The sequence below is a fragment of the Salarias fasciatus genome, chromosome 15, assembly GCF_902148845.1.
Source record: "Salarias fasciatus chromosome 15, fSalaFa1.1, whole genome shotgun sequence".
Classification (NCBI taxonomy): domain Eukaryota; kingdom Metazoa; phylum Chordata; class Actinopteri; order Blenniiformes; family Blenniidae; genus Salarias; species Salarias fasciatus.
In genome coordinates, this window is record NC_043759.1 from 7,764,299 (window position 1) to 7,791,882 (window position 27,584).

Consider the following 27,584-nt stretch of genomic DNA (forward strand, 5'->3'; position numbering starts at 1 on the left):
ATTAATTAAGTTGTGCGGTATACTGTTTGCATTGTTAAACCTATTCTTCCATTTTTCTTTTACGACAGCACATTCCTTCATTCCACTTCTGAGCTACGGTACAACATATGGAGATTTAAGGCTCTGTTTTTGTCCTCTAACTGGAAATATTTTGGAATAAAATCACAAAGCGTTTTTATTACTTTCATATGAATATACTGCCGTCTTATTCCTTTTTTTTTTTTTTTTTTTTTTTTACCGAGTTGAGTTTCCTTACCTGAACTCTAAAGATCTAAAGCGTTTTCGATGCCCTCATCGAAATGCATTCATAAATATTTGCTTCTTTAAACTATTCAATATTATCTATGAAAAGCAAATTTTATTTACTTCATTAAGTCCAAACTACAAAGATATTTATCTGTGGACTTGAGAAAGTTATTACAAAGAATAGAACTGCAAAGCCTATAACGGAGTAGTTTAAAAGAGGCCTAAAATAGCCCCAAGTTGAAATCCGTTCTAAATTTAACCTGAATCTAAGTCTAATCAAATCCTCAAATAGGTCTAAAACTAATGAACTCGTGGCCTGGCATGCTTACTACACCATTTTAAGTATTTCTGCTGTTTTTCTGTAAACAAACACCATTTTCAAAATGTTGCTGTGTGAATGCAAAACTTATCCGATGCATTTTCTCTTGAAATGTTGCCGTGTAAACTGCGTGGCGCCTAAGATGTGCTGCTCTCTCAGACTGTCCCACAGAAATGTTTGAGGAAGGGATGTTCCTGCCAAAAATGACAAAGTAATTACTTATTCTGTTGGGGGGGGGAAAAAAACAGGAGAAGCTTCTCTATTTTCCCACAGCTCCTCAGGTCAAAACTATATTCAACTTGTCCTTTAAATAACCTCTGGAGATTCCACGTTAACCTTTTTTGTTGTGGCGATAAAGCGGCCTCCGTCGCAGGAAGGTCCCCTTCCCCTCCGGTCGGCAATCGTAAGTTCCTCGCAGCAGGTTGTGTAAGATGAATGGAAGCAGGCAACACTTTGTGCTGAGCGGTTTGTCAATAAGCGCTCAGAAGCTCTCTGTACCCGGCCGATCAGGTAATGTCTGTGTTCCGGCCAGAGGGGAACACAAACAGCTTTACGAGCAGAGGCCCAGGCTTCAGAGCGGAGTTGTGTCACCTCCGGACACGCAGTCGCACGCATAAAAATACAAACAGCAACATATACTCGGATGCATGCACAGGAGCATGTGAACAGAGGCAGAACGTGACACGCTAATGTTTACAGGAATCTTCTGTGAAATAAGAAATTTTCTCCCCTGCGCCACGCCACAAGAAGCTCATTCATTTGAATCCAGTGCCGGTAATTCTGGGCCGTGCCTGGTATATCACTTTAAAACCAATAAACACCATGGCTGTACCTGTAATTTCAAGATCTTAGGGAAACTCTCGACTCCCCATTTTCACTGTTATTGTAGGAGAGAACTGGCATAAGTTGTGTCTGTACCCATATGTGGTATTTTGTGGTCGTTACATTAAAGTATTGTCATCCATCCATTTTGAGCTGAATCTGCCTCATTTGAGAATGATCCCATCAAACTCTGGCATGAGGAAAGCCAAACAGAGGGTTACTGTAGCAACGTCAAATACAAATAATGTCACAAACTGTAATCGGAGGCTGTTTCCCTCCAGACACTGTGGAGCACGTCAAGTTGTAGTTCCTGCTGAGAAACAAATAATTGATATTTGATCAACCAATAAACTTTTTTTTTTTGTTCAATTCATTTTCTGTACGACTAAGTCGTAGCGATTTGACAAGATCACAGCTGACAATGTGTGAAAGTTAGGGAACACAGAGACGGTTCACCAGTTCATCACAGCTCTAACGCGGAGTGACTCATCCTCACCCACGGCCAACTTCCAGTCACCAAGCCCGTCTCCGAACTGTGGAAAGATGCCAGAGGAGTCGGTCTGGTTCTGGGCCAGGTTTTCTCAGAGTTCTCTTGCTGTGAGGCGACTGTGCTGACTATATCACCACCATGAACCGATAAACTAAAATATCAACTGTTTTTCCACGTAAATTTGCTTTAATTACACTTTCAGTTGTACAGTATGTCATGTAAACGGGGTCTCAATAAGATTTCCATATATTTACCGAAAATTCCCAACAGCCGCTGTAGAACTTATTTGTCAAACGTCATTTTAAGTTAAGGGCCTTAAAATGTATTTAACTGTTTTATGTGATAGAAATAAAGCATAAAACTCTGTTCAGTCTGTGCGATACAGGAACCCTTTCAGTCTTCCTTTATTCCCAAATTAAAGCTGAAGTTCATCCTGGAGCCGATAAAATGCAAGACAAGAAACGGGAGATGATCCCACTTTAAAATTCATGGACGGTTGTCTGAATGAGGATCAGCAAGTTCACCGAAGAACCGTCTCCAAGCTCTAATTACCACCGGGGTGGAGGTGAACGGTGCCCGATGTCTTACAAGCTTAAATATCAATATCACAGAAGTAGATCCCTTCTAAATGGGAGTTTTTGAACTCGCCACTCACCTGTGTGGAGATGACAAGCTTTTTGTTTGAAATCACACTCATGTCTTCCGGGCGTTTCTGGTTACGTGGGCAGTAGGAAACTTCAGGACACGAAGCTGTGGCTCGGTTGGTAGAGCAGGTCGTCTCACGGTCCCGATGTTGGAAATTCCATCGCCCATATTAAAGTGTCTCTAGGCGGTTGACCAGTCTCCTACATCTGCAGACAGAAGACAAATGAGCGTTAGCGCCAATCTTTGGTAGAAATGTCTTTACCATCAGTTATGTAGAAAGAAGCGTCCGTGGTCTGCCAGTGAAGGACAGAACCCGTCGGGTCTGTGAAATAGTGGGAAATAAAAGTTTAGTTTTATTGTCTATTATGTGCACCGAGATGAAGATTGTGCCGCTCAGCTGATGGGTTTTATTCTCTGTTACATCTTCATTAGCCTTCGCCAAGGCTTCGGATTTTCAGCATATTCTGGAGGAACAGATCAATTTTCTGATATATTTTTCGATGAAATGATGGCTCTCATTTGGGCATGTCGAGGAACTTCTGCTGAACTCTTTCTGTCGCACATTGAGAATAAATGACTACTCTCCGTGTAATTTTTGACATTTTATAACTTCACTTTGTAATTTTTGACGTAACGATGTCTCAAATGCTGATTTATTCCAGATATTTTGGTTTTCATTGGATTTATCCTCTGTTGCGTATTACTTTTAGTGTTTCATCAGATTTTATTCTCTCACGGTCTTGGAATAAAAAAATGACTCAATATTAGTTTTGGAGGAATTTTTCTTTCTGAGAAACTGTTTTGTTTCTTCAGTTCTTGTCTCTCTCTCTGTCTCTCTCTCTTTGGCTTTGTATTTCTTTCATGACCTAATCTCTCCTTTTTTATCTCTTCCCCTCCATCCATCACGAACCCCTCCATTGGCCCCGTCTTCTCCCTCCAGGAACATGATCAAGTCTTTCTACACAGCCAGTCTGCTGCTGGATGTCCTGTCTGTGTTTGGGGAGCTGTCAGAGGAGGTGAGATAAAGACCTTGATATATCATCACAAGCTACAGTTCTGGTTTTTAAAAAAAAAAAAAAAAAAAAAAAAGAAAAGCTGCAGGCTCTATGATCTCTGTCAAATGACTAACTGAATCCTCCCAAGGAGACTAAAGGTTGAGTAAACACTCATCGCGTCTTTGCGGCTGGAGCTGATAATTATTATTTTCTTGTCTTTGAACTGTAACTGAAGCACAAAAAGGAGATAAACAAAATGCAGATTTCATTCATTACTTACAAAAATTACTCTGTGACCCTGTCATGTGTTCGGATTTCCGTCAATGGCATCACCAAAACAAAATGATAAAGTAAGAGATAATGAAAGCAGACGTCGTCTTAATAGGCTTCAGATTCTAGATGAGAAAGATGCGCTCTTTGACTATTAGCAGTCTTCAGCTCTTCTTCTTTTTTTCACAAGTGTACAATAATTTTAGGCTTGGAGGTCCTCGGTTAAACTATTTCACCAACCAGAAAACCAGAAACAGCCACGTGCAGGAGCTGTGTCCACCACACACGCTTCCACACATATTTTAAGACTTTTCTGACGGCACGAGATTCTTCTGGAGACATTCTGACTGCATGTAAAGAGGCCGAAACACTTCACTCTTGTAAAATGATTTTCTTTTTTTCCCACATAATTGAATGATGCCTTTCGTGTCATCCACAGTGCAAAAACATACAAAATCAGCTTCATTTCCACCACCTGATAACACGACTGACGTAGAAAAGAAACGAGACTCTGATTGTGTTCTGGTAACACGTCCGGTTGGAGGTTTGCTCCATCTCCAGGGAAATGCGTGACACACTGCAGATTTGTCCCTGCAGTGCGTTACGTCACCCAGAGGCCATTAAGCCTTCAGCAGGACACTTAGCTGCATACAGTCGGCTGTTTGACTGACCGAGGCCTGACGGACACAGTCATGGCGGGTCTGCTGTGGGACAAAGGGCCCTCAGAGCGGCCCTCCGCAGACGCGCAGTCAGCTCTGATTGAGTTTCACTCCGTAAAAAAGAGGTTTTCAGCAGCTTCCCAGCTGAGCTGAGTGGAGGCAGCCACCAGGTGAGTCGGCGCATTGTTACGTGAAAACCGTCGTCCATCAGGAAGCCCTACTCTCAGTGACTGGCGTCCATGCTATAGTGCAGAGTCAGTACTGGGGTCATGACCTCTGCCTCACCACGCTGGCCTGAATTCACCTCACCGAAGAGGCTTTTAGCGAGAACCTCAGTCACCACCTTACTGCGACCCTATGGCCCTGGTTTTTAAAACTTTTTCTCTTCTACACACACACACAATCACAACATGCGAGTTTGGCTTTGTTATTTAAACAGCGTACACACTCATCAGTGTGTTTCTGAGCTTTTTTTTTTTTTTTTGATCTGGTCGTCTTGCCACAGGCTGTTTAGACAAGATTACGTGACAGGGCTCCACGAACCACCAAATATAAATTAACTTGGCATCTGCACGGATTACCACATGTTTGTCTTTTTGTTTTGAATATCTCCCGTAACCAGCAGCCACAGCTGACGCCATCAGAACGCGGTCAACAGTTCCTGTGGAAAACAGTAGTTTGAAACTCGGAATCTAAGTCAGTCAGTTTGAAAAAAAAACACGTTTATCTAACGGGACGTAAGCTGCCTTGATCTGCCAGTCGATCGGGGTGTTAAAGCAGTCCATCCCATTCGAAAGGTTGTCTATAACTGCTCAAATGGTGTCTGATGCTTTCTGGTCGATTGCAGTTTTACAAACATTTAAAGGTTTGTAACGTCGTGAGTTTGGCTTCTCTGTGCCATTTAACATAGAAACGTAATACTCCACGCATGCATGGATGTTATCTACTCAGAACTGTCCTGTAAGCAACTTCAAATTTATAAAGAGCAGAAGTGCCTTTATGTAAAGTATAACACTTAGCGAAGGTCACGGAGCTGCACAATATGGGGAAGTCTAGAAATATTCAGCGACATACATGTTTCCTGCCCTTCTTCTTTAGGCTGTTCCCTCAGTGACAACCTGGAGATGCATCGGAATGAGTGAACCCTACGAAAGCCGAGGGCTTCTGTTGGAGAGTTGCTGACGTTTCTCTTTTGCAGCTCTCATGAGCTCCCTCAGCTTCAAACATAACTTGGGTAAAAATGCCAAACAGGGCAGGTTCTGTTTTAGGTTGGGTTAAAATCTCCACACAGATGTTGTCGTGTGAGTTTTTAAAGATTCATTTTTTTCCTTATTTTCGTAACTGTACACTGAAATAAGTTACTTCATTTGCATATGGAAAGGCAATGCATGAACTATAAACCACTTATATCAAACTGCATTTTAAAATAAATGGAAGGAGTTTATTCAAATCCCAGACTGTACGTTGGTTTCAAAAGACACTTCAAGACAAACTCCTTTTGTGGGGAATTAGTCCTGTCTTTTACGTTTTGGAAGGCTTCTTGCTTAAACGAGGTTCATCATAATCATAAATAAATGATTCAGGATGTGTTGGATCAGGATAATCCAACGTGGAAGATTTTCCACTCAAATCCCAAGAGACTCTGGGCGAAGGCAGGGACGAGCCGTCACAGGGCAAATGAAGAGGAACAGACAGGCAGACTAATTAGAGGAGACTGGCAGAGGAAGCCCATGTTCACACAGGGAAAAAATGTAAAACACACAGAAAAGGCCCCCAAGGGGAACCCAGACTCAAAGAAATGGCTTTTCATTATGAGACGAGAGTGATAGCCACCACACCAGATCTACTTCGGGTAAATTGTGTTGTGACCAAAGATGAGAACTGATGGCATTATCTTTTGTAGTGGCTAAAATCTGCTCTTCCGTTGTACAGTGCGAGGGGTTCGCAGACCGCTGCGGCACAGTCAGGACCACACACACTGAAAAAATTCTCTGCTGCAACAGCGAATAGAAGTGATTGTAAATAAAATATAATGGAAGAAGCTGTAGGATGTTTGTTGACTGGTGAAATACTAACTCTAAGCACAAGCAGCTGCCACAGTGCATCTGTCTTTCACTCAATACTTTCAAAGTGAGTCAACTTTCTCTTGCGAAGCTATGTCTTCAGATGAGAATATTTATCTTTCCAAGGTGTGGTTGAACATTACAACTATATTATTGCAATGATTAGAAGTGAATACTTTTAGCTCCGTTTTTACACTTCGAATGGGGTCAAGCAAACAGCTCTGTGCCAGAGGGGACCTCCATTCTCCCACTTCCCGTTTTGTTTCTGAGCCATGGCTGAAAACGTTTGACTTATCTAGCAGAAGCAGGAATTTCTCCATTCAGCCTTATCAGCGTCATGTCAGCGTAAATCTGTCGCCCTTGTTCCTCCTGGGCTCTTCAGCCATTCTCACCTCTCGAGCATCCTCCACCCTCAGCCCCGTCGGGTGCTTCTTTTACCGTCCTCACGTCGGTGTGTGTGTGAAAACTCATCACTCGGTTTGGGATGAGCGGACTTGGACCCACAGGGGTTCAATAGCTTCAAATCCCACCAAGCATCTTAAAGTGAGAAGAAGAACACCCACAAAGGTGGTCCAGTCGAGCTCAGTTTGCTCTGAATCGACCCTCCTTCAATATTACATCTACTCATACCTCAGTGATTCGGAGATTTACCGTTTCATGTTTTCTTTGCGCTGTTTGAAGCTTTATGTCCTTTTTAAATGCTTTTGGATTTCGAATCGCTGGGCCTGATTTACACCCGCCGCCGCGTGGCGTCCTTTTCACCTTCTCTTTTCAATCTGTACCAGAACATCCAGCACAGGAAGTACGCCCGCTGGAAGGCCACCTACATCCACAACTGTCTGAAGAACGGCGAGACGCCTCAGGCCGGACCCATCGGCATGGACGAGGACGGGGAAGCAGGTGGGAGTCGCTGATACCACACACACATCGCTTTGTGGCTTGCTGTTATGGAACAATGCCGTGTTGTGTGTGGGTGTGTGTGTGTTGTGTGTGTGTGTGTGTGTGTGTGTGTGCGTCTACAGCTCAGCTCTGTATTGTTTGCCTTATCGGGTTCTGGGCTGCAGCAGGAAAACCCTGTGGCAGAAACTGAAGTCTTTGGGAGATTAGAAGTGTGCAGAGCGTAGATTAGTCATGTAATGTGTTCTTACCTCCACAGTAAGTTCGTGCTTAAAGTGTCAGAGTGAAATTAGGAGGAGGGTGTCGAAACGCGGGTGTCTGACTGCATTTCAGCGCACGTGAGAATGATCTGATATTTATTTTATTACTCTCCACTTCCTCTGGTATCCTGCGCGGATCAACTCAACCTTTGTCACACGGAACGGCTCCGGCCTCTGATGTCAGCCTGACACTATAAAACTTAACCTTTAGTATAAAGAAAGCATGGGAACGCTCCTGGAGATCCGGGCCAGATCGACCGCGCTGGTCCAACAACAGAGTGACCGTTTCAGCCTTTTAAAAGTTCATCACAATCAGAGAACAAGGAGTCGAGCCCTCCTGTGAAGCTGCCAAAAGGCGGGGTGATTCATAAAACTGTCGCAGCAGAAGGAGATTTGTGTCAGATTTTAATCTAGTTCCACATATTTTCTTTTTTTTTTTTTTTTTTCTTGGTTTGAAAGGCTGAATAAGTAGGTCAAACAACAGATTCCCTAAAGGTTATTTGACTTTCTCTTCAGAAAGGTTCAGAAAAGTTTTTCCGATCAAGTCCAAAAGTTCTGAGGAGGATTTCAAAAAATTTTTTTTTTCATTTGTGAAGCCACATTGTCGTGCAGTTCCTTGGTCTAGAACCGAATCCTGGTACGATTACTGCAATCTTTTTGCAGAAATATAAAAGCTGCTTTACAGACTGAGGTGGTTTATGTCCCGAGTCCCGGGAGGCTTGCAGCCGCACTCATGTAGGGTTAAGTGAAGCGGGGAATCGGCGTGGATCGGTAAGCGTTCATCAGTTTATCAGGACCCTGTCAAACCCCGTTTTCCAGCTGCTTTCAGCTCCTGAGTTCTTGCCGTCGACAGCTGCTCAGCATCCGTTGGTCCATCCTTTAATAATGTCAGCTTGACCGTGAAGTGAACCAGATCTGAGAGCAGACCAGACCAAGTGACCACGCCAGGAAGAGGGACCGCGGCCAGAAAGGAAACTTTGCTCTCTACGTCACTCCATTCTGCGCTCACACTGTCATATTTAACTTTGAGTCTCAGAGTTTGTTTAGAAGCTTTTCGAATGATCCAAGCGGAGTTATTTAATGCAGGAGTCGCAAATGTGACAAGCGGGAACGCCCTGAAAACACACTCGGAGAAAACCCTTGTTTTCTTGGCCTTAATGTAAATCAGATGTTCTTTTTTGGGGGGGGGGGGGGTTCACTCATTGGTTGGATTATATCAAACTCAGTGCAGTTACTCTTGTAGTGCGGTTTATTTGAACAGGTGTGAACGCCGCAATCTGATCCCCGCTGTGGGACGAGACCCCTCGAAAACCTGAAAGAGCTGACGCTGGTCTTTTCCTGTCATTGGTTCGAAACCTTTTTTTTGTTTTTTTTTTTTAATTAAAGCTTGTTTGTAAGATTAAATTTATCCATTAGTAATGAAATCAAGATCAGTCCATTTCATCTCAAGTGGGCTAGACCGGTAAAAACAAAAAACATAATAACCTTTAATTTAAAACTTTCAATTTTTTCTTTGTTGTGGTTCATAAAATCAACCAAATCCTGAAAATTATTAAATTGTCAACTTAAGGCCTGGTGTGATGCGGTGCAAAATACAATAAATTGTCCCAAAAACGTCTCCTCTAGCTGTTACGTTCTGCATGTTTTTCCAAACTCCCCCTGACGGCATGGTTTCAGGCTAATGCTAGTTAGCTAGCTTTCATGGCCGCATCACTGATCTCTCAGCTTGGGTCTGAGTATTTTGTTGCCTCTGCTTCTCTTACGAAATTTGTTAAAAGAAAATTCATGTTTTCATCGAAACGTTTATATTTCGTGTTGGTTTGGTTGGCCAGATTGGAGCCTCTTGCGTACCAGTTCATGTCCCACAGGCCTTATGTTCGACACCCCCTGTCCTCGAGACTCTAACAGTTCTATTAGATTCAGGATGAAGACTTCCCCACATGTGCCAGATAAGTTATCAATCAGCATTCTTAAAGACAGAACAGAAGGATATCTGATTTAAAAATACTCCAGTCGTACATTTTTTTTTTTTTGTCCCTCTGTTGCATAAATGTAGAATTAGTCCACAGACACAAGATATTAACTGGGGAATGTATTTTTTTGTTGTTGTTGTTCTCAGGGGGGTTTTAAAGAGGAGATGGGTATTAAGAAAATCAAAGGAAGGTTAACCTTTCGGGCAAATCAGCTGAGCAGGGGAGACGTTAAAAGACCGAAGTGTCCAGAGTGGAGCAGCGTCTTCCCCGATTCATGCGATTATTCCTGTAACCTCAAGACTCCGGTGACCTCAGCTACAAGCAGAATTTACACTGAGCCGCTGGAGACCGTCCAGCATCTGGACTCATTTTGAGATTGCACCCCGAGAGTGAGAAATTGCATCAAGCGCCCCCGGGGACGCCGCGGGGCCCGGCCGTAAATGTATCTGGACGTGAGCACCTTCGGGCTCGCGCACGTCTCGCCTCCCGCCCGCGGGGGGAAACTGGAAACGTATTTTTCATGTCAGCGGACTGATGTCGACGGATTCCTCGCTGAAATAAAGGCCATCTGCTCGCCCACGCCCGCCCGCTCGCTCCACACACACACACACGTGTGTGTGTGTGGGTGTGTCCGACCCCGCGCTCGCTCATGACCTCACCTCAGCTGCACGCATGTATGAAACACACACACACACTCTTTTCTGTCCGTGTCATGACTCTCGCACACCTTAACACAGTTTTCCCAATTGTGCACCAGGGTCTCCGTGTCAGCGATGACATCATCATAACAGGTTCCCGCTAACGGAGAGCGCCGTTGGCGCACAACCAATATCATATGGTCTGTATGTGTGTATGTGCATGTGTGTGCCTTCCCGTACGTTCATAAGCAGCCCAGATGTTTGTTTTTACGTGAGAGCGTGCGCACATCTGTCCCTCCATCAGAAAACATTCCTTTCCCCTGTCATCACTTCACATCGATTGTTGTCGTCAGTCCCGCAGACACAACAGCGGTTCTCGTACGCTGAGGCTGTGTTCAAACGAAGCTGCGAGGAACAGAGACGCCGATACAGTCTGAAAGTTTGACCTTCAGCATCCAAACACGCTCCACAAGCACCGTGTTCAAAATTCTTTATGAAAGATTTTGAGTTTTTCTGGTCTTTGTGCTGTAAAAAATGGAAAATGGACACATTCTGGAGAAAAAAATTGATATATTGTGACTCTTATCATTTCATAACATTTTGTACGTTTGTATAACAGAAGTTTAATTTAATGGCAAGGTCACCTGATGTTGGAAAGCGAATATAACATGAAAATATGCGACGCCACGGTCACAGTTGAAGAAGCGGCTTTGTTGGCCATGTTAAACCACAATCCATTATGAGACTGTAAAAATTAATTACATTTTCTAACCTCCTAGAGAGATCCAATGGGCCATGTTTCAGTCATACATCAAGAAATAACTGACTTTTATTTTGGTCAGTTATACGCTTTAATACGGTGGAGGCTCCAGAGCCAGCAGTCCTCTCTCCTGCAGCGTTTATGTCTGGGAAATAAAAGCAAGGTAGCGTATAGGTCGTGTCAGAAAATGAAGCAGGTCTGAGACCTCACAAGATCTTTTTCCTTTTAACTTGTTTGAAGGCTTCCTGACGCTCAGCAGAATACTTCTGTCCTGAATACGTGTTGACAGAACGCTGAACTCAAACCTCCAGAGTCCTGCACAGTGCGTCAGACTCCAGCGTCATTTTAAAATCCGATATCGCTGTTGAAAATTGTTTCTGAAAACTTTAAATTTGCTTGTACACACTCTATTTTTGGGACAGCTTAAAACATGAAACTGTAAATGCACAAAGCATGTTTATTCTCCAGTTCACCGATCACACCGACCCAGGCTGACCGAATCTTCCTTCAACAGAACGAGCCGGGTTTCTCTGGCGCTGGCTGTCGGTAGCTCCCTCCTGGTCTCAGTGAAATAAACACCAAGGATTCATTTGATTATTTTAGTTTTCTGCTCCAGATGTGGAGGGCGGCTGGCAGGTTCCAGGTTGTGGACGCTGATCCTTCGCTGCTTTTTTATTGTGGCTAATTCCATTTAGTGTAATTTGGCTTCCTTTGAACATCTGGCCCTGTTTTTCTGTTGTTATTCTGTTGCATTTCCTTCATGTCCAAACCATTTAACCTGATTTTTTTTTTCTGTTGTTTCTCTTGACTTTAACTCTGGATGAGTTGTTTCAAAAAGTTTTTCTACCTTACTTAATTAAAAAGGTCTCACACGTTTTTGGTCTGAAACTTTCTGGTTTCATTTTTAATGTTTTCACTTCTACTCAGTATAAAATTCATTTTGACCCAAATTTTGACTCGTCCCATTGTGGAGAACATTTAATCTCTACCGATATTATTTATTTTCCTCCATCCTCTCTCTCTAATCTCTTTAATTATGAAAAAAATCCTCTTAACAGAAAGAGAAAATGAGAGTGAAATTTTAACTCTGGCTGAATTCGCTCTGGAAAGTCAATGTTTGCTCACATTTATTGCAGTGGAGATTCATCCCCGCTGTTCAGTGTTTATTCTGTATTTCTGACAGTTACATCATTAAGCCCAGCAGAGAGAGACAATAAAAACCGTCCGCAACCCAGATTCCACACAGAAGCTTGGATGATGCATAAAATTAACAGTAAAAATGATTCAGTTTTAATAGATACATATATATGGAGTAATTATGTATAAGCTCTTTATGTTTCTATCACTGTCCAGATATCTGTCTGCTAAAGTTAAAGAATGCCACAAAGACTAGAAAAAGTGCTTCCACGCTTTTATTCGAGTGTTTTTCTGACAAATGGAGCCAAAGAACCATCAGGAACCAGGAAGACTCCTGCAGTCAAACACCTTCAGCTTAATGTTGCTGTTACTGTTCTGCTCCTCCTCCGTTCGCAAAACACTCAGTACAGTTTGTTAGTTAACGCTCAGGGCCTGAATTGATCCATCAAAAGGCCACAAAGACGTCACTGAAAAAACACGCTTCGGCAGCTCCATGAGAGACGAAACCTTCCAGGTCCGGCGTCGGGTTTCCGCCTCCCGCCTCTAACTGCAGTAATGACAGAGGCCCGGCGTTCACGCCGGTGTCGAATCCAGCCTGTGTCTGCACGTCCCGCTCAGCACCTCTGATCCGGCCAAACATCTCTGGCCGTCCTGACCTGTTTTCTTTACTCGAGGTGTGGCTGCAGAGAGAGGCCAAGGCTCCGGGATGAGGGGGTGAAAACACTCTTGCCTCCCCGTCCACGTCCTCCTGGGACTTGGTGGTTCCATAGATCCGTCCATATACTCGTTGCATGAATTCTTCGTCTGTCTCTGTTTCTCGTAGATGAGTTCGGAGCCGAAGGATTCTCGGGTCAAGGCCCGTCGTACAGCGGCTCCTTCAGAGGCGGCCCCCCTTCGCAGACGTACGACGACCAGGACCAGAGTCTGGGCCCGGGTCCGTCCGCGGGGATCGGCTTCACTCCCAGCGTGGCACCGGGACCGTCGGGTCCCCCGACCACCAACTACAACAACATCCACATCCCGCCAGGCGCCCACGCTCCGGCCAACACGCCGGCCGAGCTGCCGCCTCCCACAGGTAGGGTGTGTGTGTGTGTGTGTGTGTGTCTACACAGGGTGTGGTGATTGGTCTCGAGGTTGTTGGCAGTGACTGAAGTTTGACGCCAATATTGATGAAAACTAAAGGTTAGGGTTAATCAGCCTTCATTCTGAAGAAGTGCTAAACAATATTGAAACTTTTTATTGTAGCTCTCTTAAGCTTTATACTGATTTTTAATGTTCAAACTAACATCCACATCAGAGGCATCAACACATTTTAGTTCAGGGGCCAAACTTCATGTTGCTTCTATATTTTTGCTAAACCAAACAATTACTCCTGAAAATGACGACAATCTAAACATAAAGTCAATTTGAATAAACCTTTCTGCAGTGAAATGTCCACTAAATCTCGTACACTCTGCTTGTTCTTATAAATCCACCCTGACGGCATGGCTTTGAAGCTAATGCTAGTTTGCTCGCTTTAATGGCCGCATCTCATAATCTGCTCCTGTGTCTGCGACTCTCGCAAGGTTTGTTCGATCGTCAGTCTTCCTGGGGTGAATCCTGGAGAATCCTGGGGTGACGCGAGGCTCTGTTAGGATGAAAATGAGACGGATGTTTTGATCTTTTACTGGAAACTTTCATCCTGCCTCCTATTGTCTTCTGAATATTATAAAAAAACTGCAGTACACCATGTTTTGCTGTGGTATTTTTTTGTTTTTATCTTCGGTCTTGTAATTGTCCTTTCTCACTAATTTCCCCTGATAACGCAAACTACGTGGCAGACGCTCGATTTACCGGCGCTGCATTCATGGACACTTGTTCTTTAGAGACTCTGCCGGCACGCCGCGGCTCAGCGTGACAGAAAAGGTACAGAGTGAAATAAGAGTGCGTCTGTGCCGGTGGGTTTAATCGCACCTCTGCGGCAGATTGTATCAAGACAATAGTTTATGTAACGGCGACTTCTGTTTGTGTTTGACGTGCCGAGGGACCCAGAACAATAAAAAAGCCTCAAGTCATTCGGGGAGATCGTAGATTACGAGCGATGATATACAATGAAGCTGGCAAACAGAGTCGTTCTCACGGACTCGCTCGCCGCTCGCCGGGATCTCGCTGCTTTCCAGTCGCATCAGGAAGTGAAGTCCTAACCGGCCCAGCTGTAGATTTAGAGATGATCCCCACATTGCGAGTCAGACAGCCGTTCCAGGAAAGTTGATGAGCTCGCTCTTTTCGAGTGTAAATACAAACATTACGCCAGTTTCAGCTGTATGTGTGAGTCATTGAAGCGGATGATTGAATCCCTACATAATCTGGAAAAAGACATTATGGCGTTGTTTATGCTGAAGCGTCGCCGCCTGGAGCCACGTTGGAAACCGAATTCGGGGATCCATGAAGCAGTCGTGAGTGTACCTTTAACCACAGACCGATACGTGGTCTGAGGGAACTTGAACGCTGCTTTAATTGCCTCGCAGAACGGAGGAGTGATTCAGTGAAGTCGACTCGCCGGCCGGCCGGCCGGTTCCGGCGCTGCCGACAGACGAGGTGTGTGTTCGTGAGGGACTGCTGTTCATCGCTCCTCCGCTGCCTGATATCAGTCAGCTCCGGCCTTTTGGCCTTTTGGGAAGCAGTGATGAGATTTGGGCTCCCTCATGTGAGCTCAGGTTCAAATTTGATTCCTTTTGTCCAAAAACCGCCTGGACCCGGTCCAAACCGGCCTGAAATCCAAGCAGAAACCAATCCAAAAAATCGTTTAAGCTATTGTCCTGATGCCTTCTGGATTAAAGCCATTTTAAACTGAGGCCAAAAGCAGTTGGCTGGAAATAAATCTCGATGTAGAGGAGCAGGGTGGAGCCGATCCTGATGTGGAATCTGCTCCGACCCCATTTGATTCAGTCCCGTGTCGTCCTGCTTCAGTCTGACGGGTTTGTCGTGACATAAAACGTTGGTGTTTCGTCGTGCAGTGTGAGTTTTTCTGATTGCCGCAGTTTTGCGACCTGACAGGCAGACTGTGTGGCTGGACAATGTTATTCATCCTTTTTTGGGGGGGGATTTCAGAACGCCATTTCTAATGTGCAGTGTTGGTGGGAGGCCTTTAAAGTACAGCGTTCATTGGTGGAAGCGTCTTTGTGAAAAAACGGACTGAGCTGTTTATGAAGCTATCTGCCACCCTCTCCACCTGCTGCTGGTCTCTTCCTGTTCTCCTCTGTAAAACTACAGACTCATTCATGGTCTTATTCACCTGATAGAAGATGCTTTTAGTCAAAATGAGGTGAGCTTAGATGATTTAAAGCTTTCCAGGCTGTGTGTGCAGATGACATTATTCTGTGAGCCTCCACCCTCTTCAAATTTGGAATCGGATCTTGCTGTTATTAGGTAGATTCAAGAAATATGATAAGATTCCGTATAAATTGAGCCATTTTATTTGAATTAGTTTTTGGGTTGTTTGTCCACTTTTTGTAAGCTGGAGGCAGTTTTTCATGAATTTTCCAAGTTCTTCTCAATTGTTGATTTTGTCCCTTTCTGGTGGTGAATTAAGTCTTTAACTTGAATAATGGAGACATGGTCACAGCTCAAAAAAAGCTTCTAGCTTAAAAACAAACCAATTCTGCGGTGGGAGTTGGACGCTTGCTGTGTTGATGCTTGCAGAAAGATCAATGTGCATTGAAGGTGCATTCACAACCTTTCGCAACCTTTTTTTTTTCCAATAAAGCCTCACTGTAGTTTTAAGTTTTGTTCTGCCAGACTTTAATTTGTTTTTAAAAGATAAATGATAGATTGCAACATTCCAACTGGATTTTTTTTTCTTTCTTTCTTTCTTTCTTCCTTCCTTAATTTTTTTTTTTTTTCTTTTTTTTTTGGAGCTTCTACATTGCAAATCAGCTCACTGTCCAACGCTAACAATGTTTTCAAGTGAAAATGCAAAACTTTCGTTGTGTTTCGGGTCTCTGTTTACACAACAGCGGTGCTCGCCGCCACTGAAAACAATTGTTTTTTTTTTTAACACGGATTCTTGTTGGATCCTGGATGGAGCTTTTCCTCCATGTGATTTTTTTTGCCTATTTGCCATTGTTAAAAGTCAGTAGCTTATTGTTCTCAGCGCACATGTGCGCGTGGTTCCATTACAAAAACAAACCAACAGCGCCGTCACATGGTCTACTTGACTTGAATACATCATTTTCAAACGTCATGTAAGCACAAAAACACAAACATGATGCATTTTCACTTGAAACACTGTCCTGCTTAATGTCCTGAGGGCTTAATGCTCCAAATGTTGAAGACTGGTAAGAACCAGCAGTGTCCATTCATTTCAGCCAATACCAGTCTATCACTTGCAGTTGAATTCAGCAGCTGAAGCAGCCTTTAATGACTGGCAGTGCAGTACAGTGCCGTTTACTTTTTATTTTTCCTGTTTGTTATAATTTGCGGTGTTTGTGTCGACCAGCAGAACCTGTTAAACCAGTGCCTATGCCTCGGTCAGTGCCCTCTGTCGACCCCACACTGCTCAACGCTCAACCGCAGGGTAAGAACGCACCGTGCACGCTCTCACACTCTAACGGCTGTCTCTCCAACCTCTTCGCAATCTCTCAAGCCAGCATGTCTTTGGACTGTTTAAAACAAAACCTGGAGAATAATGATCCCGAATGGTTCAGAAGTACCAAGTATTTACCAATATATGAAAAAAATGTTATTTATTTCTTTATTTTCCTTCACTTCAAATCCAAAATACAAAGCAAATGCAATTAAATAACTGTAAGTTTCATTTAATTTTTGAAGTGAACAAGTGAACTTGTTTTTAATAGTACATCACAAATCAAAATTCCTTGGAAAGATTTAGGAACTTAAATCAATATCAAAAAATGACATTTTTGCTCATCTAACTTGTTGGTAACAGACGCTGCTCAGTGGAAATTTTCCAACTAAAGTCAGTATCCAAACACTGAAACACTTTTTTTGAGGAAGCAACCACAAAAAACACACTCATATAAAAGCCCCCACAACACACACTTTCTGTGTGTTTTTGCAAAGTGCAAACCAATACAAGTCTCGTCAACTCACATCTATACAAGTTGCTAAATCAAAAATATCAGAGCCATGAATGAACTATAACTATGCCAATGTGTTAAAAAAATGACTGATGTCTACTGGTACCGATATCAATGCCTTATTATGCCTCACTATCATGTGATTAAACCGACCGTCGTAAACCTGAAACTTTTCTCGTGAAAAAACAAAAATAATGCGTTTTCTCTTCAAACGTAACGTCAAACCCTGCCAGTAACGACCACAGCTTTTTTAATTCCGCTTATCCGGATTTCCAGCCCATTGAAGACGAGTTTTAATTACATCTGCCGGCCGAACTGCAGCTCTTCAGTCGTTCTTCCCAGTCTGGTCCTGATTTGATTTAAAGGCCACTTCCGCCTGCGTGAAGCCGTTTGAGCCGTTTTACGTTTGCGCTCCTGTCAGTCATGTGGGAGCCGTTCTCTTCCTGCAGCGGAAACACCGAGAAGTGAAGCTGTGCAGGAGTCGGAATAAATTCCACAGACAGACGTCCAACTTCGTCTCCCTTTAATGCAATTCAAAGGGTCTGTTTTCTCTGCTGCTGGAGAACGGCGAGAGGTGTATTCATGAATGAAGGTAAAACATACTTTCTGAACACTGTGTCTCTACCACAAGCATGGTGAGTGCATGCAAAGATGTTTCTGTTATCCCTTCTCTCCATGCTTTTTTTAATACTTTATTAAACATAGATTTGCAGAACACTTTTTTTAATTAATTTTCATTTATTTCGAGCAAATAAGTACTAGATATACAACACAAAAGACTTGCACATAATCAATAGTTGTATAGTATTTCAGTTCTACCACTAAAGCATTCATGGTGGTATCACCTTGATTAGCAGTTAACCATTTCATTTACATTATAATGACCCGTATTCCTGTCACCCTGCTCGAAAATCCTCCAAATCTTATTGGATACCAGAATAAAACGATGCTAAAACTCTACTGTGGCCAATCCAAAACAAAAGAAAAGGCCGAAAGTCGTTCTCCATTGTCTAAATATGGTTCAAAACCAGTCCCAACAACCCATTTTGCATACAGTCGGCGTAGAACTAGTTAAAAAACCGATACAATAAAAGTCAGAACAACATAAAAATAACGAGTCAAAACTCGATCCAAGTTGAGTTCAAGCTGCGGTCAGGAGCCCGTCCAGAAACCCAGGCAGAAAACCAGGCCGAAACATCCCAAAATCCAAGCAGAAAGCTGCTTAAAGCCAGAGCAGATATCGTTTAAATGATGCTCCTGATTCTTCTCAATGCAAAACCCATTTTGATCAAACCAAGCTGGCTGGGAGTCAGACTGAACGCTGAGGAGACTCGGCATCATTTTTCACATTTCAGCCGTTTTCATGTAAACAGGCAGTGTTTTCAATACGTTGCCGTGACAACGTGATGGGTTTTAGGATTCTAGACAGAGACGGCCTTTGCAGCGCGTTGAGAACTCACTTTAAACTCGGTAGAGGAGACGAAGGCAGCTCATCTTCCTCAGGAATGATCTTGAAAAGCTCCCGTCTCGCCTCCTGAGGCGGATTTACTCCAGGAGGACGTAACAGGAAGACGGCGGCGACGCGGCTGACCCCCGAACCAGCCGTCCGTCTGCTGTCCACCCTGTCATTACCAGCTCGCCTCCGCCGCGGTCTGGACCGCCATTATCAGCCTGTGGTTCGCCACAGGGAGGGTGAGAACGACAGGCGCACGGCGGCTCGTGCTAAGTGTTAATTTAATTTTTTTTTAAAAAAGTCTTTTCAGGAGCGCCGAGTCACGACGATTTGGCTTTTTTTTTTTTTTTTGTTGTTTTAAATGAAAGTCAGTGATGCAACTGAAAATGTTTCATTTCACACAATCCCCATGTGCAAGCCAGGAAATAATGATTACAGTCATTTGGACCCCCGGTTGGCCCACAGGCCACGCGTTTGACCACGTGTTTGACCTCAGTAAGGTCGATAGATGCGAGGTGGATTACCTTGATGTGCTGACTCCTGTAAAAACAGATTCGCTGAAAACACTTTGGCTGAGTAGGAAAAGCCAGATGCGGGTTGGACCCCCCCACCACCACATCCTGTCCATACGTCAGAGTGTCCTTGAGCAAGGCATTGAACCTCATCGTGGAGATGTAGCAGTGCGGATGTTGTGTGGCTCTCAGTGAAAGAATGCTTCAGTATTTATTGCTTTCAACGCTTCAAAGAATCAATCTTCACATTATGTCTCCTTCCTCCGTCCACATTTCTCCTTCTGCGGTTTCTAACCGTCTCTCTCTCTCTCTCTCTCTCTCTCTCTCTCTCTCTCTCTCTCTCTCTCTCCCTCTCCCTCCATTTTTCCACTCCTTTCCTTCCAGCCTGCAGTCAGCAGCTCTCTCCTTTTCCCATCCTTCTGGAGGAGAGCAGGACTCAGCCGGGGGATTTAGAGGCTTATGGTGCAGCATTATTCAATCATTTTCTCCCCGTCCCTCTCCAGGACACTTTTAAGAGCAGAGAACCTTTTTTTTCCTTTCTGTCTTTTCTTGTTTTTACAGCCGCCGTGAAGCCAGGAGAGCCGTTATCTGCTGCTCTGCTCCTTCACGGACGTCTCAGAACGATCTGAAGTCGTCAGGTTTCATGTTCGTTCTTGTGCGGTAGAGTAACGTTTAGCTCCAGTGGCTTCCCCCGAGTCTTCAGCCACTTGTCGCTGTGGCTTTTTGCTCCCAGAAATAGAGCCGCGATCTCTCTGTTTATCCGGCGGACGGATTGGTAATCCTGAGGTTTGGTCAAGTTGGAGCGGCTCATTCAGGTTTTGCTCCAGAGCTGGTCTGTCAACACCAAGTTCTCAGGTTAACCAAGACCGTCAAACAGCCGGTGACTGAACATGAAACCTTATAAAACTCTCATTAGTTTAATTTTAATTTTTCTTTTATTTTAAATTCACCTTGGTAGAAGAAAATCTGATTTGATTTCTCACTAAGACGTTAAACCCAGTGTTGAAACCACGCTGTTTAAAGTCGTTTGAAGATGCAACACGTTCCTTTAATTATCAAAATGTTGGTTTTTAACCAGCATATTTCAGATTACTTTCATTTAGTAGCAATAAATAAATAAAGAAGTAAAATTCCTAGAGAAGAAGAATAAAAACATTGAGTTCAGAAGAGCGCCTTGCTGTTGGGCTGGACCCCAACCACCGGGGCCCGGTCCGTGGACCATTTGGCAAAAGAGATAATAAAGCTTCGTTTTGAAAGTATATTTAAATCTCCATGAGTTAGGGCTGAGCGGTGTACACGGTATGACGGAAGAAACGATATAAATTTGGCCACGTTAGAGAGGTTTGCGCTGTACCGTCATACCGTCATCTCACCTGATGCAGTTTAAACGCTACTACATTAATAAAATGTGCGGAAAATATCGTTCAATCCTTCTCTTTTACTGAAAAACGGTGCATGGCATCATTGAACTTGTTGCAGCTTTTTCTGGGGCATGGGGCCCTTCTTCTGTGGTGTCTGTGTAGAAATAAGGTTGAACATGCAAACAGCACACCGAGTGGCATGAAGTGGAAATGCAGGTGAATTAAACAACTACAAAACCCATTCAGAAGCGAATCCATTATAGGTTTCACACCGCAGCACTTATACCGTTACCGTGAAGGGATTTAATTTATACTGTGATATGAATTTTAGGTCATACCGCCCATCCTTACCATGAGTCTGCATAGACTTTTATTTTGGGGGGGGGGGGGGGGGGGGGGGGAAGCACACTTCACTTCCGCCAGTGTTTATTTCGTGTGCTTAACTTCGGCAGGGTTTTTTTTTTCTTCCTGTGCGTCGTTAAACCTTCATTACAACGTTCTTGACCTCTGCCATCAAACTGAACATCAGGCTCAGAAACCAGCTTCAGATGACGACTTGGTGTTTTTCTGCTCTGCTGTCTGAAGTGGAGCCTCGAGGCTTATTGTACTGGAAAGTTTACTCTTTTTTTTTTCGGTTTTCTGAAGTTTTGTTTTGCACCTTGATCTCAGAGATTTACGGAGGCAGCGCAGCCAAAATGATGAGAAAAGGGATGCAATGCGGGTGAGAACAACAAACTGAAGCGGGGAGAGAGTCGGACTCGGTGCAGGACGGATCGCCGGGGCTTTACGAGGGGCTTTTCTCTGCCCTGCACACTGAAGCGTTCCTCCAACGCACACTGGAGTCCTGTATACGAAGGAGGCCGTAATATATTCTATAGCGTTCCACCCACTTTTACATATTGTGTTTCCTCCGAACCGAGCAGTAATCCTCCAGAGGCTCCGACGGGCGGAGGCCTCCATCAGCTGCACAAACCGAGCCCGGCATGTATGTCAAGGTGGATGTTTGAGAGGAAACTCTGAGAATAAGAAGCCGATCAACAGAAAACTGAAGGACGGCGTGCAGTTTGGACTCTGAGTGCAGTTTGTGTAGCAGCAGAGGTTGTCGTCGCTCCTTTTATTCACTTTTTTTCAGGGGGGTTCTGTAAAGTACGGCGACGCCATGAGCTCACAGGGAGCGGTTTGTCTCCGGGGGACGCCGCCATGTTGCTCCATCGCTGCGATACGGTTTTATTAAATCCTGCAGTAATGAGAGCTGATCAAAGAGGAACACACACACACATACACACACACACACACACACACACAGCGCTCGCCTCGTCCCGTCCATCATCAGCCACATTACCGACGAGTCTCCCTTCAAACAGATCGGGAGCAGGCCGCCCGCCGTCAGGATTTACCCACAGTCCCCCTCGGTGGGGCTGCTGACTGACGACTTTCCATGACGCAGCTCCAGTTCACTTTCCGAGTGTCCAGAATGTCCAAGTAGGAGAGTTTGTTTAATAAAACCAGAATCTGGACCCGATGTTTGGACTCTTCATCAACTTTCAATCAAACAAACTTCCTTTGTGGAGGTGGAACCCGTTCCTGTGGCCGCCGACCGGATCCAGCGCACCAACGTTTGGTTTAGATCCATGATATTAAAAAAACATCCAAAGCGCTTTGTGTGAATTTACTCTTTGCCTCTGTAAAGACAAAGTATTCAAAGCCCTGTCAGCTGGGAGAGCCGGCTGTCTGCAGAGCGATTCATTGATCCGCAGGTTTCTCCCGTTGTGTGTCGAGGCTGCCGGAGCCGATAGCGTCGCTCCGTTACTCTGGAAGTCTGGGACCCTTTTGATGCTGACGGTGATGGATGCAGATGAATTCAAACTGTCAACCCCTGACCCGACATGCTGACTCCTCCGATTGGTCTCTCACCTCCTCCTCTCCTCCTCTCTCCTCCTCCAGGAGGCGTCCAGCTCTCCCCCGAAGACTTCACCAAGGCCCAGAAGTTCTGCAAGTACGCCGGCAGCGCCCTGCAGTACGAGGACGTGGGCACGGCCATCCAGAACCTCCAGAAGGCCCTGAAGCTCCTCACCACCGGCAAAGAATGAAGCCTTTGTCCCGTTAGCCCACCTCCTCCTCCTCCTCCTCCTCCTCTTCCTCCTCCTCCTCCTCCTTCTGCTTCTACGACTTCAGTCTTCTTCCTCTCATCTCCCCCAACCAGCAGCGTCACCCTATCTCTCACTGATCTGAACACACACACACACACACTGAGGCCGTTGAGCTGGCTGTCACACGAGGACACGATGGAAATCGGCGGTCGACAATGGCGGTCTGTGTCCGACGCCTCGACCGGCCGACCGGCAGCGGGAGCAAGCCGACTGCCAATCGGCCGCGCTCGTCGCAGATTAAAGCTCCACCGCCGCCGCCGCCGCCGTCAGGTCTGTACGTCAGTCACTCTCCGTGCTCAGCTCCACCCGTGACGGGGAAGTGGGGAAGAGTGACTCCAAAACCCAGAAAAACAGTCAGCTGACATTTTCCAAACTTACAAGTTGATTTTTTTTTTTTTTTTGTGACTATCGATCAATTTCAATCAGTTTCAATCCATAAAACTGAAAGATCTTCACTACAATGGAGCAGAAATGTTCAGTTAATCCACAGATGTGAAGCGGAAACCTCTAAAGCGTGACTCTTTCAGCTCCTCGGGTGTTAAAATGTGATGTTTTGACATGAACTCGGTACCAGTGCTGGAAATCTGCTCATCATGAGCTCCAGAGTCGATTCTGTCCTGTTGGTCAGACGGTTGAATTGACCTGGAACATCCGTCTGTAGGATAAATGACAGTTATCGCTCTTCTTCCTGCACGTCTCAATCAAGGTTTATTTGGTTGATATGCATGCGTGTGGTGTATTTCCACCTCGGAGTGCATTTGATCCAATATTTAGAGAAGAAGCTCAACTGATCTCGGTCTGAATGATGGGATTCCTCCATCGTCTTTCAAGTTTAAGGTTTCTCTGCTCGATGTTCAGCAGCTGGGAGTCTTTTCTGAAGCCCGAACAAATTCATTACCTCATTCCTTCATTTTTCTATAATGCAAAACTAAAGTAAAACCACTTTCTTAGTTGTTTTTTCTTTGTCACATGATCAGTTTTCTAAAGATGATTCCATCCAGAATGTACTGCAGTGTCTTTTACCTGTCGGTGTGTTTCCACGGGTCCGGGTTCAAAGGTCAGCGCCGCCTCTCTGAGCTGCACTGGTTTCTTTGTAGACATATCGAGGTGTTGGGGCTCCGCTCATCTTCAGTTGTTTAACTTTTAGAGGGGTTTGGTTTGGTTTGTTTTTTTTCTCTGAGATGCACCGAGTTTCCGAATCTGTCGGATTTGAGTCCGATTTGAAATAAAAATGTCTGAAACGACAGAGAGTCGAGTTTTCTTTTTTTTCTTTTTTCTTTTTTTAAAGTACGGGATGATTTTTCAACACAGAAATGTATTTTTAAAAATGAATAAATGTAGCACAAGTGAGCCGTAACTACCACTTTTTTCATTTAAGTAATTAACTTATGAGGCGTTCAGGTGCCTCCGTAAATTGAAGCTTACCTTGAGCAGGGGCGTGGCCGGTTACTCTCCTCATCCTCAGTCAAACACAACCATCAAACGATGCAAACCAGTAAAAACATGTCACACGCCCACGCAGATATAAATAAATGTGTAAATATAGCATCTGAGTTGCACGGTTCTGTGGTCGGTGATGAGTTCAGGAGCAGTCGAGCACCGCATGAGGCGTTTATGGGTCAGTGGTTTAGCCTGTAAACTGTAGCCTGCATGTCAAATTACAGAATATTCCTATAATCCGCATGTGAGGCGTTCAGGGAGCACTGTTGAACGTCGTAGGTATACACACAGCCTCCTGAATGTGAGGCGTTTAGGGAACACTTGCTTACTGTAAAGTCTGAAAACTCATTGAAAAACCTAATAGAAACTTTACCAAACATAATTAAATTAATAATTTTCATCATTTGTTGATGCTTTTTGTATCGTAGCATCAGCATTGAGCTGAAACCCGACACCTTGTGTCCTTTTCAGGGTTTTCTTCTTTATTTTTAGTGATCAAACAGGTTCAAGATGAGTTTCATTGCTTGTGTTTAGCTCCTGATTCCACTCGCTGCACTTTTTCCGAATCATTGAGGAAGCGAACCTGCCAGAGACATGGTTTCTTCCTCTCTTTCTCAGATGTTTTGATTTTTAAAGGACTGCAGGTTAAGGCTTCAGGCCCGAAGCAGAAAGCGACGCCTTCTGTTCTGGACGTGCATTAAACGTTCGGGAGCCGGAGAGTTACTGGAAACACTCAAATAAAACCGACAGAAAACGAGGTGACGTGCCGTTCACAGTCCGAGTAAGAAGCCACGGAGGAGTCGTAGGAAAATGATTATTTTGAAGGTTATATAATGTTAAAAAAAAAAAAAAAACAAGTTCTGTTTAAAGTTTGAGTAAAGACAAGAAAACAGTGTTTGTAATCTTTGATTAGGAAATCCCACATCAAACATCACAGCTGGTTTTGATCGTCCAACAAATATAAAATGGATCTGAAACCATCACAAACAGTAAAACCACCCAAACGCACTCAGAAAACCATCACTGGCTTCTGCTTCACTGCCCGACTTCCATCAGGTCACGTCTCTACTGCCTGAACTCTGAACATTTTCCATGAATTCCACCTGAAAGCCAAACATCCCGGCGGTTCTCTGAGGGCAGCTGCTCTCGGACGCACTGTGTTGTAAGAAAGGGTCATAAAAAGGAAGATAAATCCGGTAATGAGAGGATTGATGTCAGGATGGTGAGCGTGAGCGACTGCAGGAGAGGAACATGAAGTCAAGTTTTCACTGAGGAAACGGCAGAAATATTAAAGTTCTCCGGTGTAGGATCATAAATCTGGTGTCCTCTCAGGTAAGCTACACACGCACACCCTTGGTTTATTACTTGTAATATAATGTAAGACATATAATATAACATAATCTGATGTAATACAACAAAATGTGACATAGTTTCATATAATGATCCATAACATATAATGTAAAGTAATGTAATGTAGCAACATAATTCATATTTGATATTAATATGGAACCTAATGTATGATTATACAATTGAATAAGATGTAATTAGATTTTTTGAATCTCTCGGAGGAAGTACTGAGAGAGTTTCCAGTGAAATCTTCAACCGGGGCCTCTTCCTGGGCTTCGTCTCAGGATTTCATCCCATCATCCTGGAGATCCTGGTCCAGAAACCTGGGTCTCTAAACTCCATCGTACAGTTTTCGGATGATCCCACCACGGTGGAACTCATCTCGGGGCGAGAAGGAGTCTGGCTGCAGGGCGGACCCAAGGGTCCGCTCCATGAGAATCCCGGACTGCAGATCCCACGGCGGTGTGCAGGAAGACTCAGCAGTGTCTCCACTTCCTGAGAGGATTCAGAAGGAACAACCTGGAGGAGAAGCAGCTGTGACCTTCCGTACAGCCGCCATAGAGAACATCCTGGCCTCCTGCTTCACAGGGTCTTAAAAACTGTCTTAATCTCTAAAATCTTTACTGCACCTGCACCGACTCACACTCCTGTTGTGTATATCTGCATTTATCATTGTTTGTTTGATTTGAACTTTCACTGGCTTCTTATCCTCTGGGAATTGCACCAAAGTGAGTTTGTGCATCAATTTCGTAGCGTCCTGTGGAAAAATTACAATAAAAGGCTGTTCTGTTCTATGAAAAAATATGAAATATGTAGGTAGCATGCTTTATTTATTTCAAGCATTGATCATAAGACATGTAAGTTGAGAATTCAAATATCAAATCTGTTGATTTGTGCTCAAACTCAAAACTATCCATCATGACTATATTTATCTTTTTAGTTTTTTTTTTTGTTTGTTTTGAGGGGAGGGGGTGGCAAACTTAACAAAAACTACTTAAGTGTGTTTTATTTCCCCATAGAGACACAGTCCTGTTAATGTGTGATTAACAGCCATACTTGGCTGAAGTTCAAACATTTTCATGTTTTCTTCTTTATTCTGTCTGTTATGAAGCTTTGACAGACACATGCAGCTCTTCTGCATTTGTGATTTTCACTTAGATTATATTCTTCATTTCAATAAAAACAAACGAATATACTCAAGTTCTCGTCAACTTCATTGACCTGCGCGAAGATGAATCTGCTTTTCACCGAAATGACAGCATCTCCAGTCTAACACCACCACCGGGACGTCCTGGTCAGTAAAGCGAACCCACCCACCCTCCTCCTCTCTCTCTCTCTGTCTCTCTCTCTCTCTCTCTCGCTCGCTCTCTCTAAACTTTGGAGAGTTTTGCGCGTGAGCGCGGCTCATTTCGGACTCGGAGTCTCAAACTTTCAGCTCGACGCGTTTATTGGGAAAAAGAAAAGCGTCTTCCAGAAGTTTCTTGTGGAGTTTTTTGTTTTTTTTTTTTGTTTGTTTTTTTTTTTTTGGAGAAGGGAGAATGATCCTGCCGGGGGACCAGCCGCCGCTCCACTGAACACATGTGAGTGTAAAAACGCTCTAATTTGAGTTATAGTCTGAAATTTGTGCCGCGGAGAGGCTTGAGGATGACGCGTCGCGCGCGTTTGTCTCCACTTTGGATGCTTTCTTGTTGCCCTTTTTGCGTATTTTACACTTCTAAAACACCAGGACGCATCACTCTGGTTGCGTTTTAAAGACCCATTTTCCTCTTAATGACCCTGAAACGTGCTCGCGCCGTCATTAATCGCTGATTGCCTGCAGCCGGTCGCTGTTTCCAGGTGCGTCATTTTACGCACTTCACGCAGGGATGAAATGTTTGAGCGGTGAAAACGGAGAAGCTTTTGTTGAACTTTTAGCATCACTGGGCAGAGAGTGAGGAGGAGGGGAGTGTTCAGTGCGCGCTGTGCGCTTCTCAACACGCCTCACAACCAAAACCTCGTACATTTAACCCACTAATGGGAGAATAATGGAGAAACAGATCCCACTCCTTTCTTTCCTTTCCCCCCTGACT

The 27,584-nt window shown here is 44.2% G+C and overlaps 2 protein-coding genes across 6 annotated transcripts in view; both read left to right on the plus strand.

Annotated features, from left to right (window-relative positions):
- vta1 (vesicle (multivesicular body) trafficking 1) overlaps positions 1-23,972 on the plus strand; it is a 43,445-nt gene extending 19,473 nt beyond the window's left edge. The window contains exons 4-8 of one of the 3 annotated variants that reach the window (XM_030110435.1): positions 3,463-3,538; positions 7,295-7,409; positions 12,998-13,249; positions 16,652-16,729; positions 22,523-23,972. In XM_030110435.1, coding sequence (XP_029966295.1) covers positions 3,463-3,538; positions 7,295-7,409; positions 12,998-13,249; positions 16,652-16,729; positions 22,523-22,668 — 667 coding nt within the window. In that variant the 3' untranslated portion in view covers positions 22,669-23,972. The remainder of the gene's footprint in view (positions 1-3,462; positions 3,539-7,294; positions 7,410-12,997; positions 13,250-16,651; positions 16,730-22,522) is intronic. The other 2 variants (XM_030110436.1, XM_030110437.1) reach the window with 2 other exon arrangements.
- Positions 23,973-27,036: 3,064 nt separating this feature from the next.
- Positions 27,037-27,584, plus strand: part of adgrg6 (adhesion G protein-coupled receptor G6) — an 80,988-nt gene continuing 80,440 nt past the window's right edge. For all 3 annotated transcript variants that reach the window (XM_030110406.1, XM_030110407.1, XM_030110408.1), the window contains exon 1: positions 27,037-27,095. In XM_030110406.1, the coding sequence (XP_029966266.1) occupies positions 27,094-27,095 (2 nt within the window). In that variant the 5' untranslated portion in view covers positions 27,037-27,093. The remainder of the gene's footprint in view (positions 27,096-27,584) is intronic.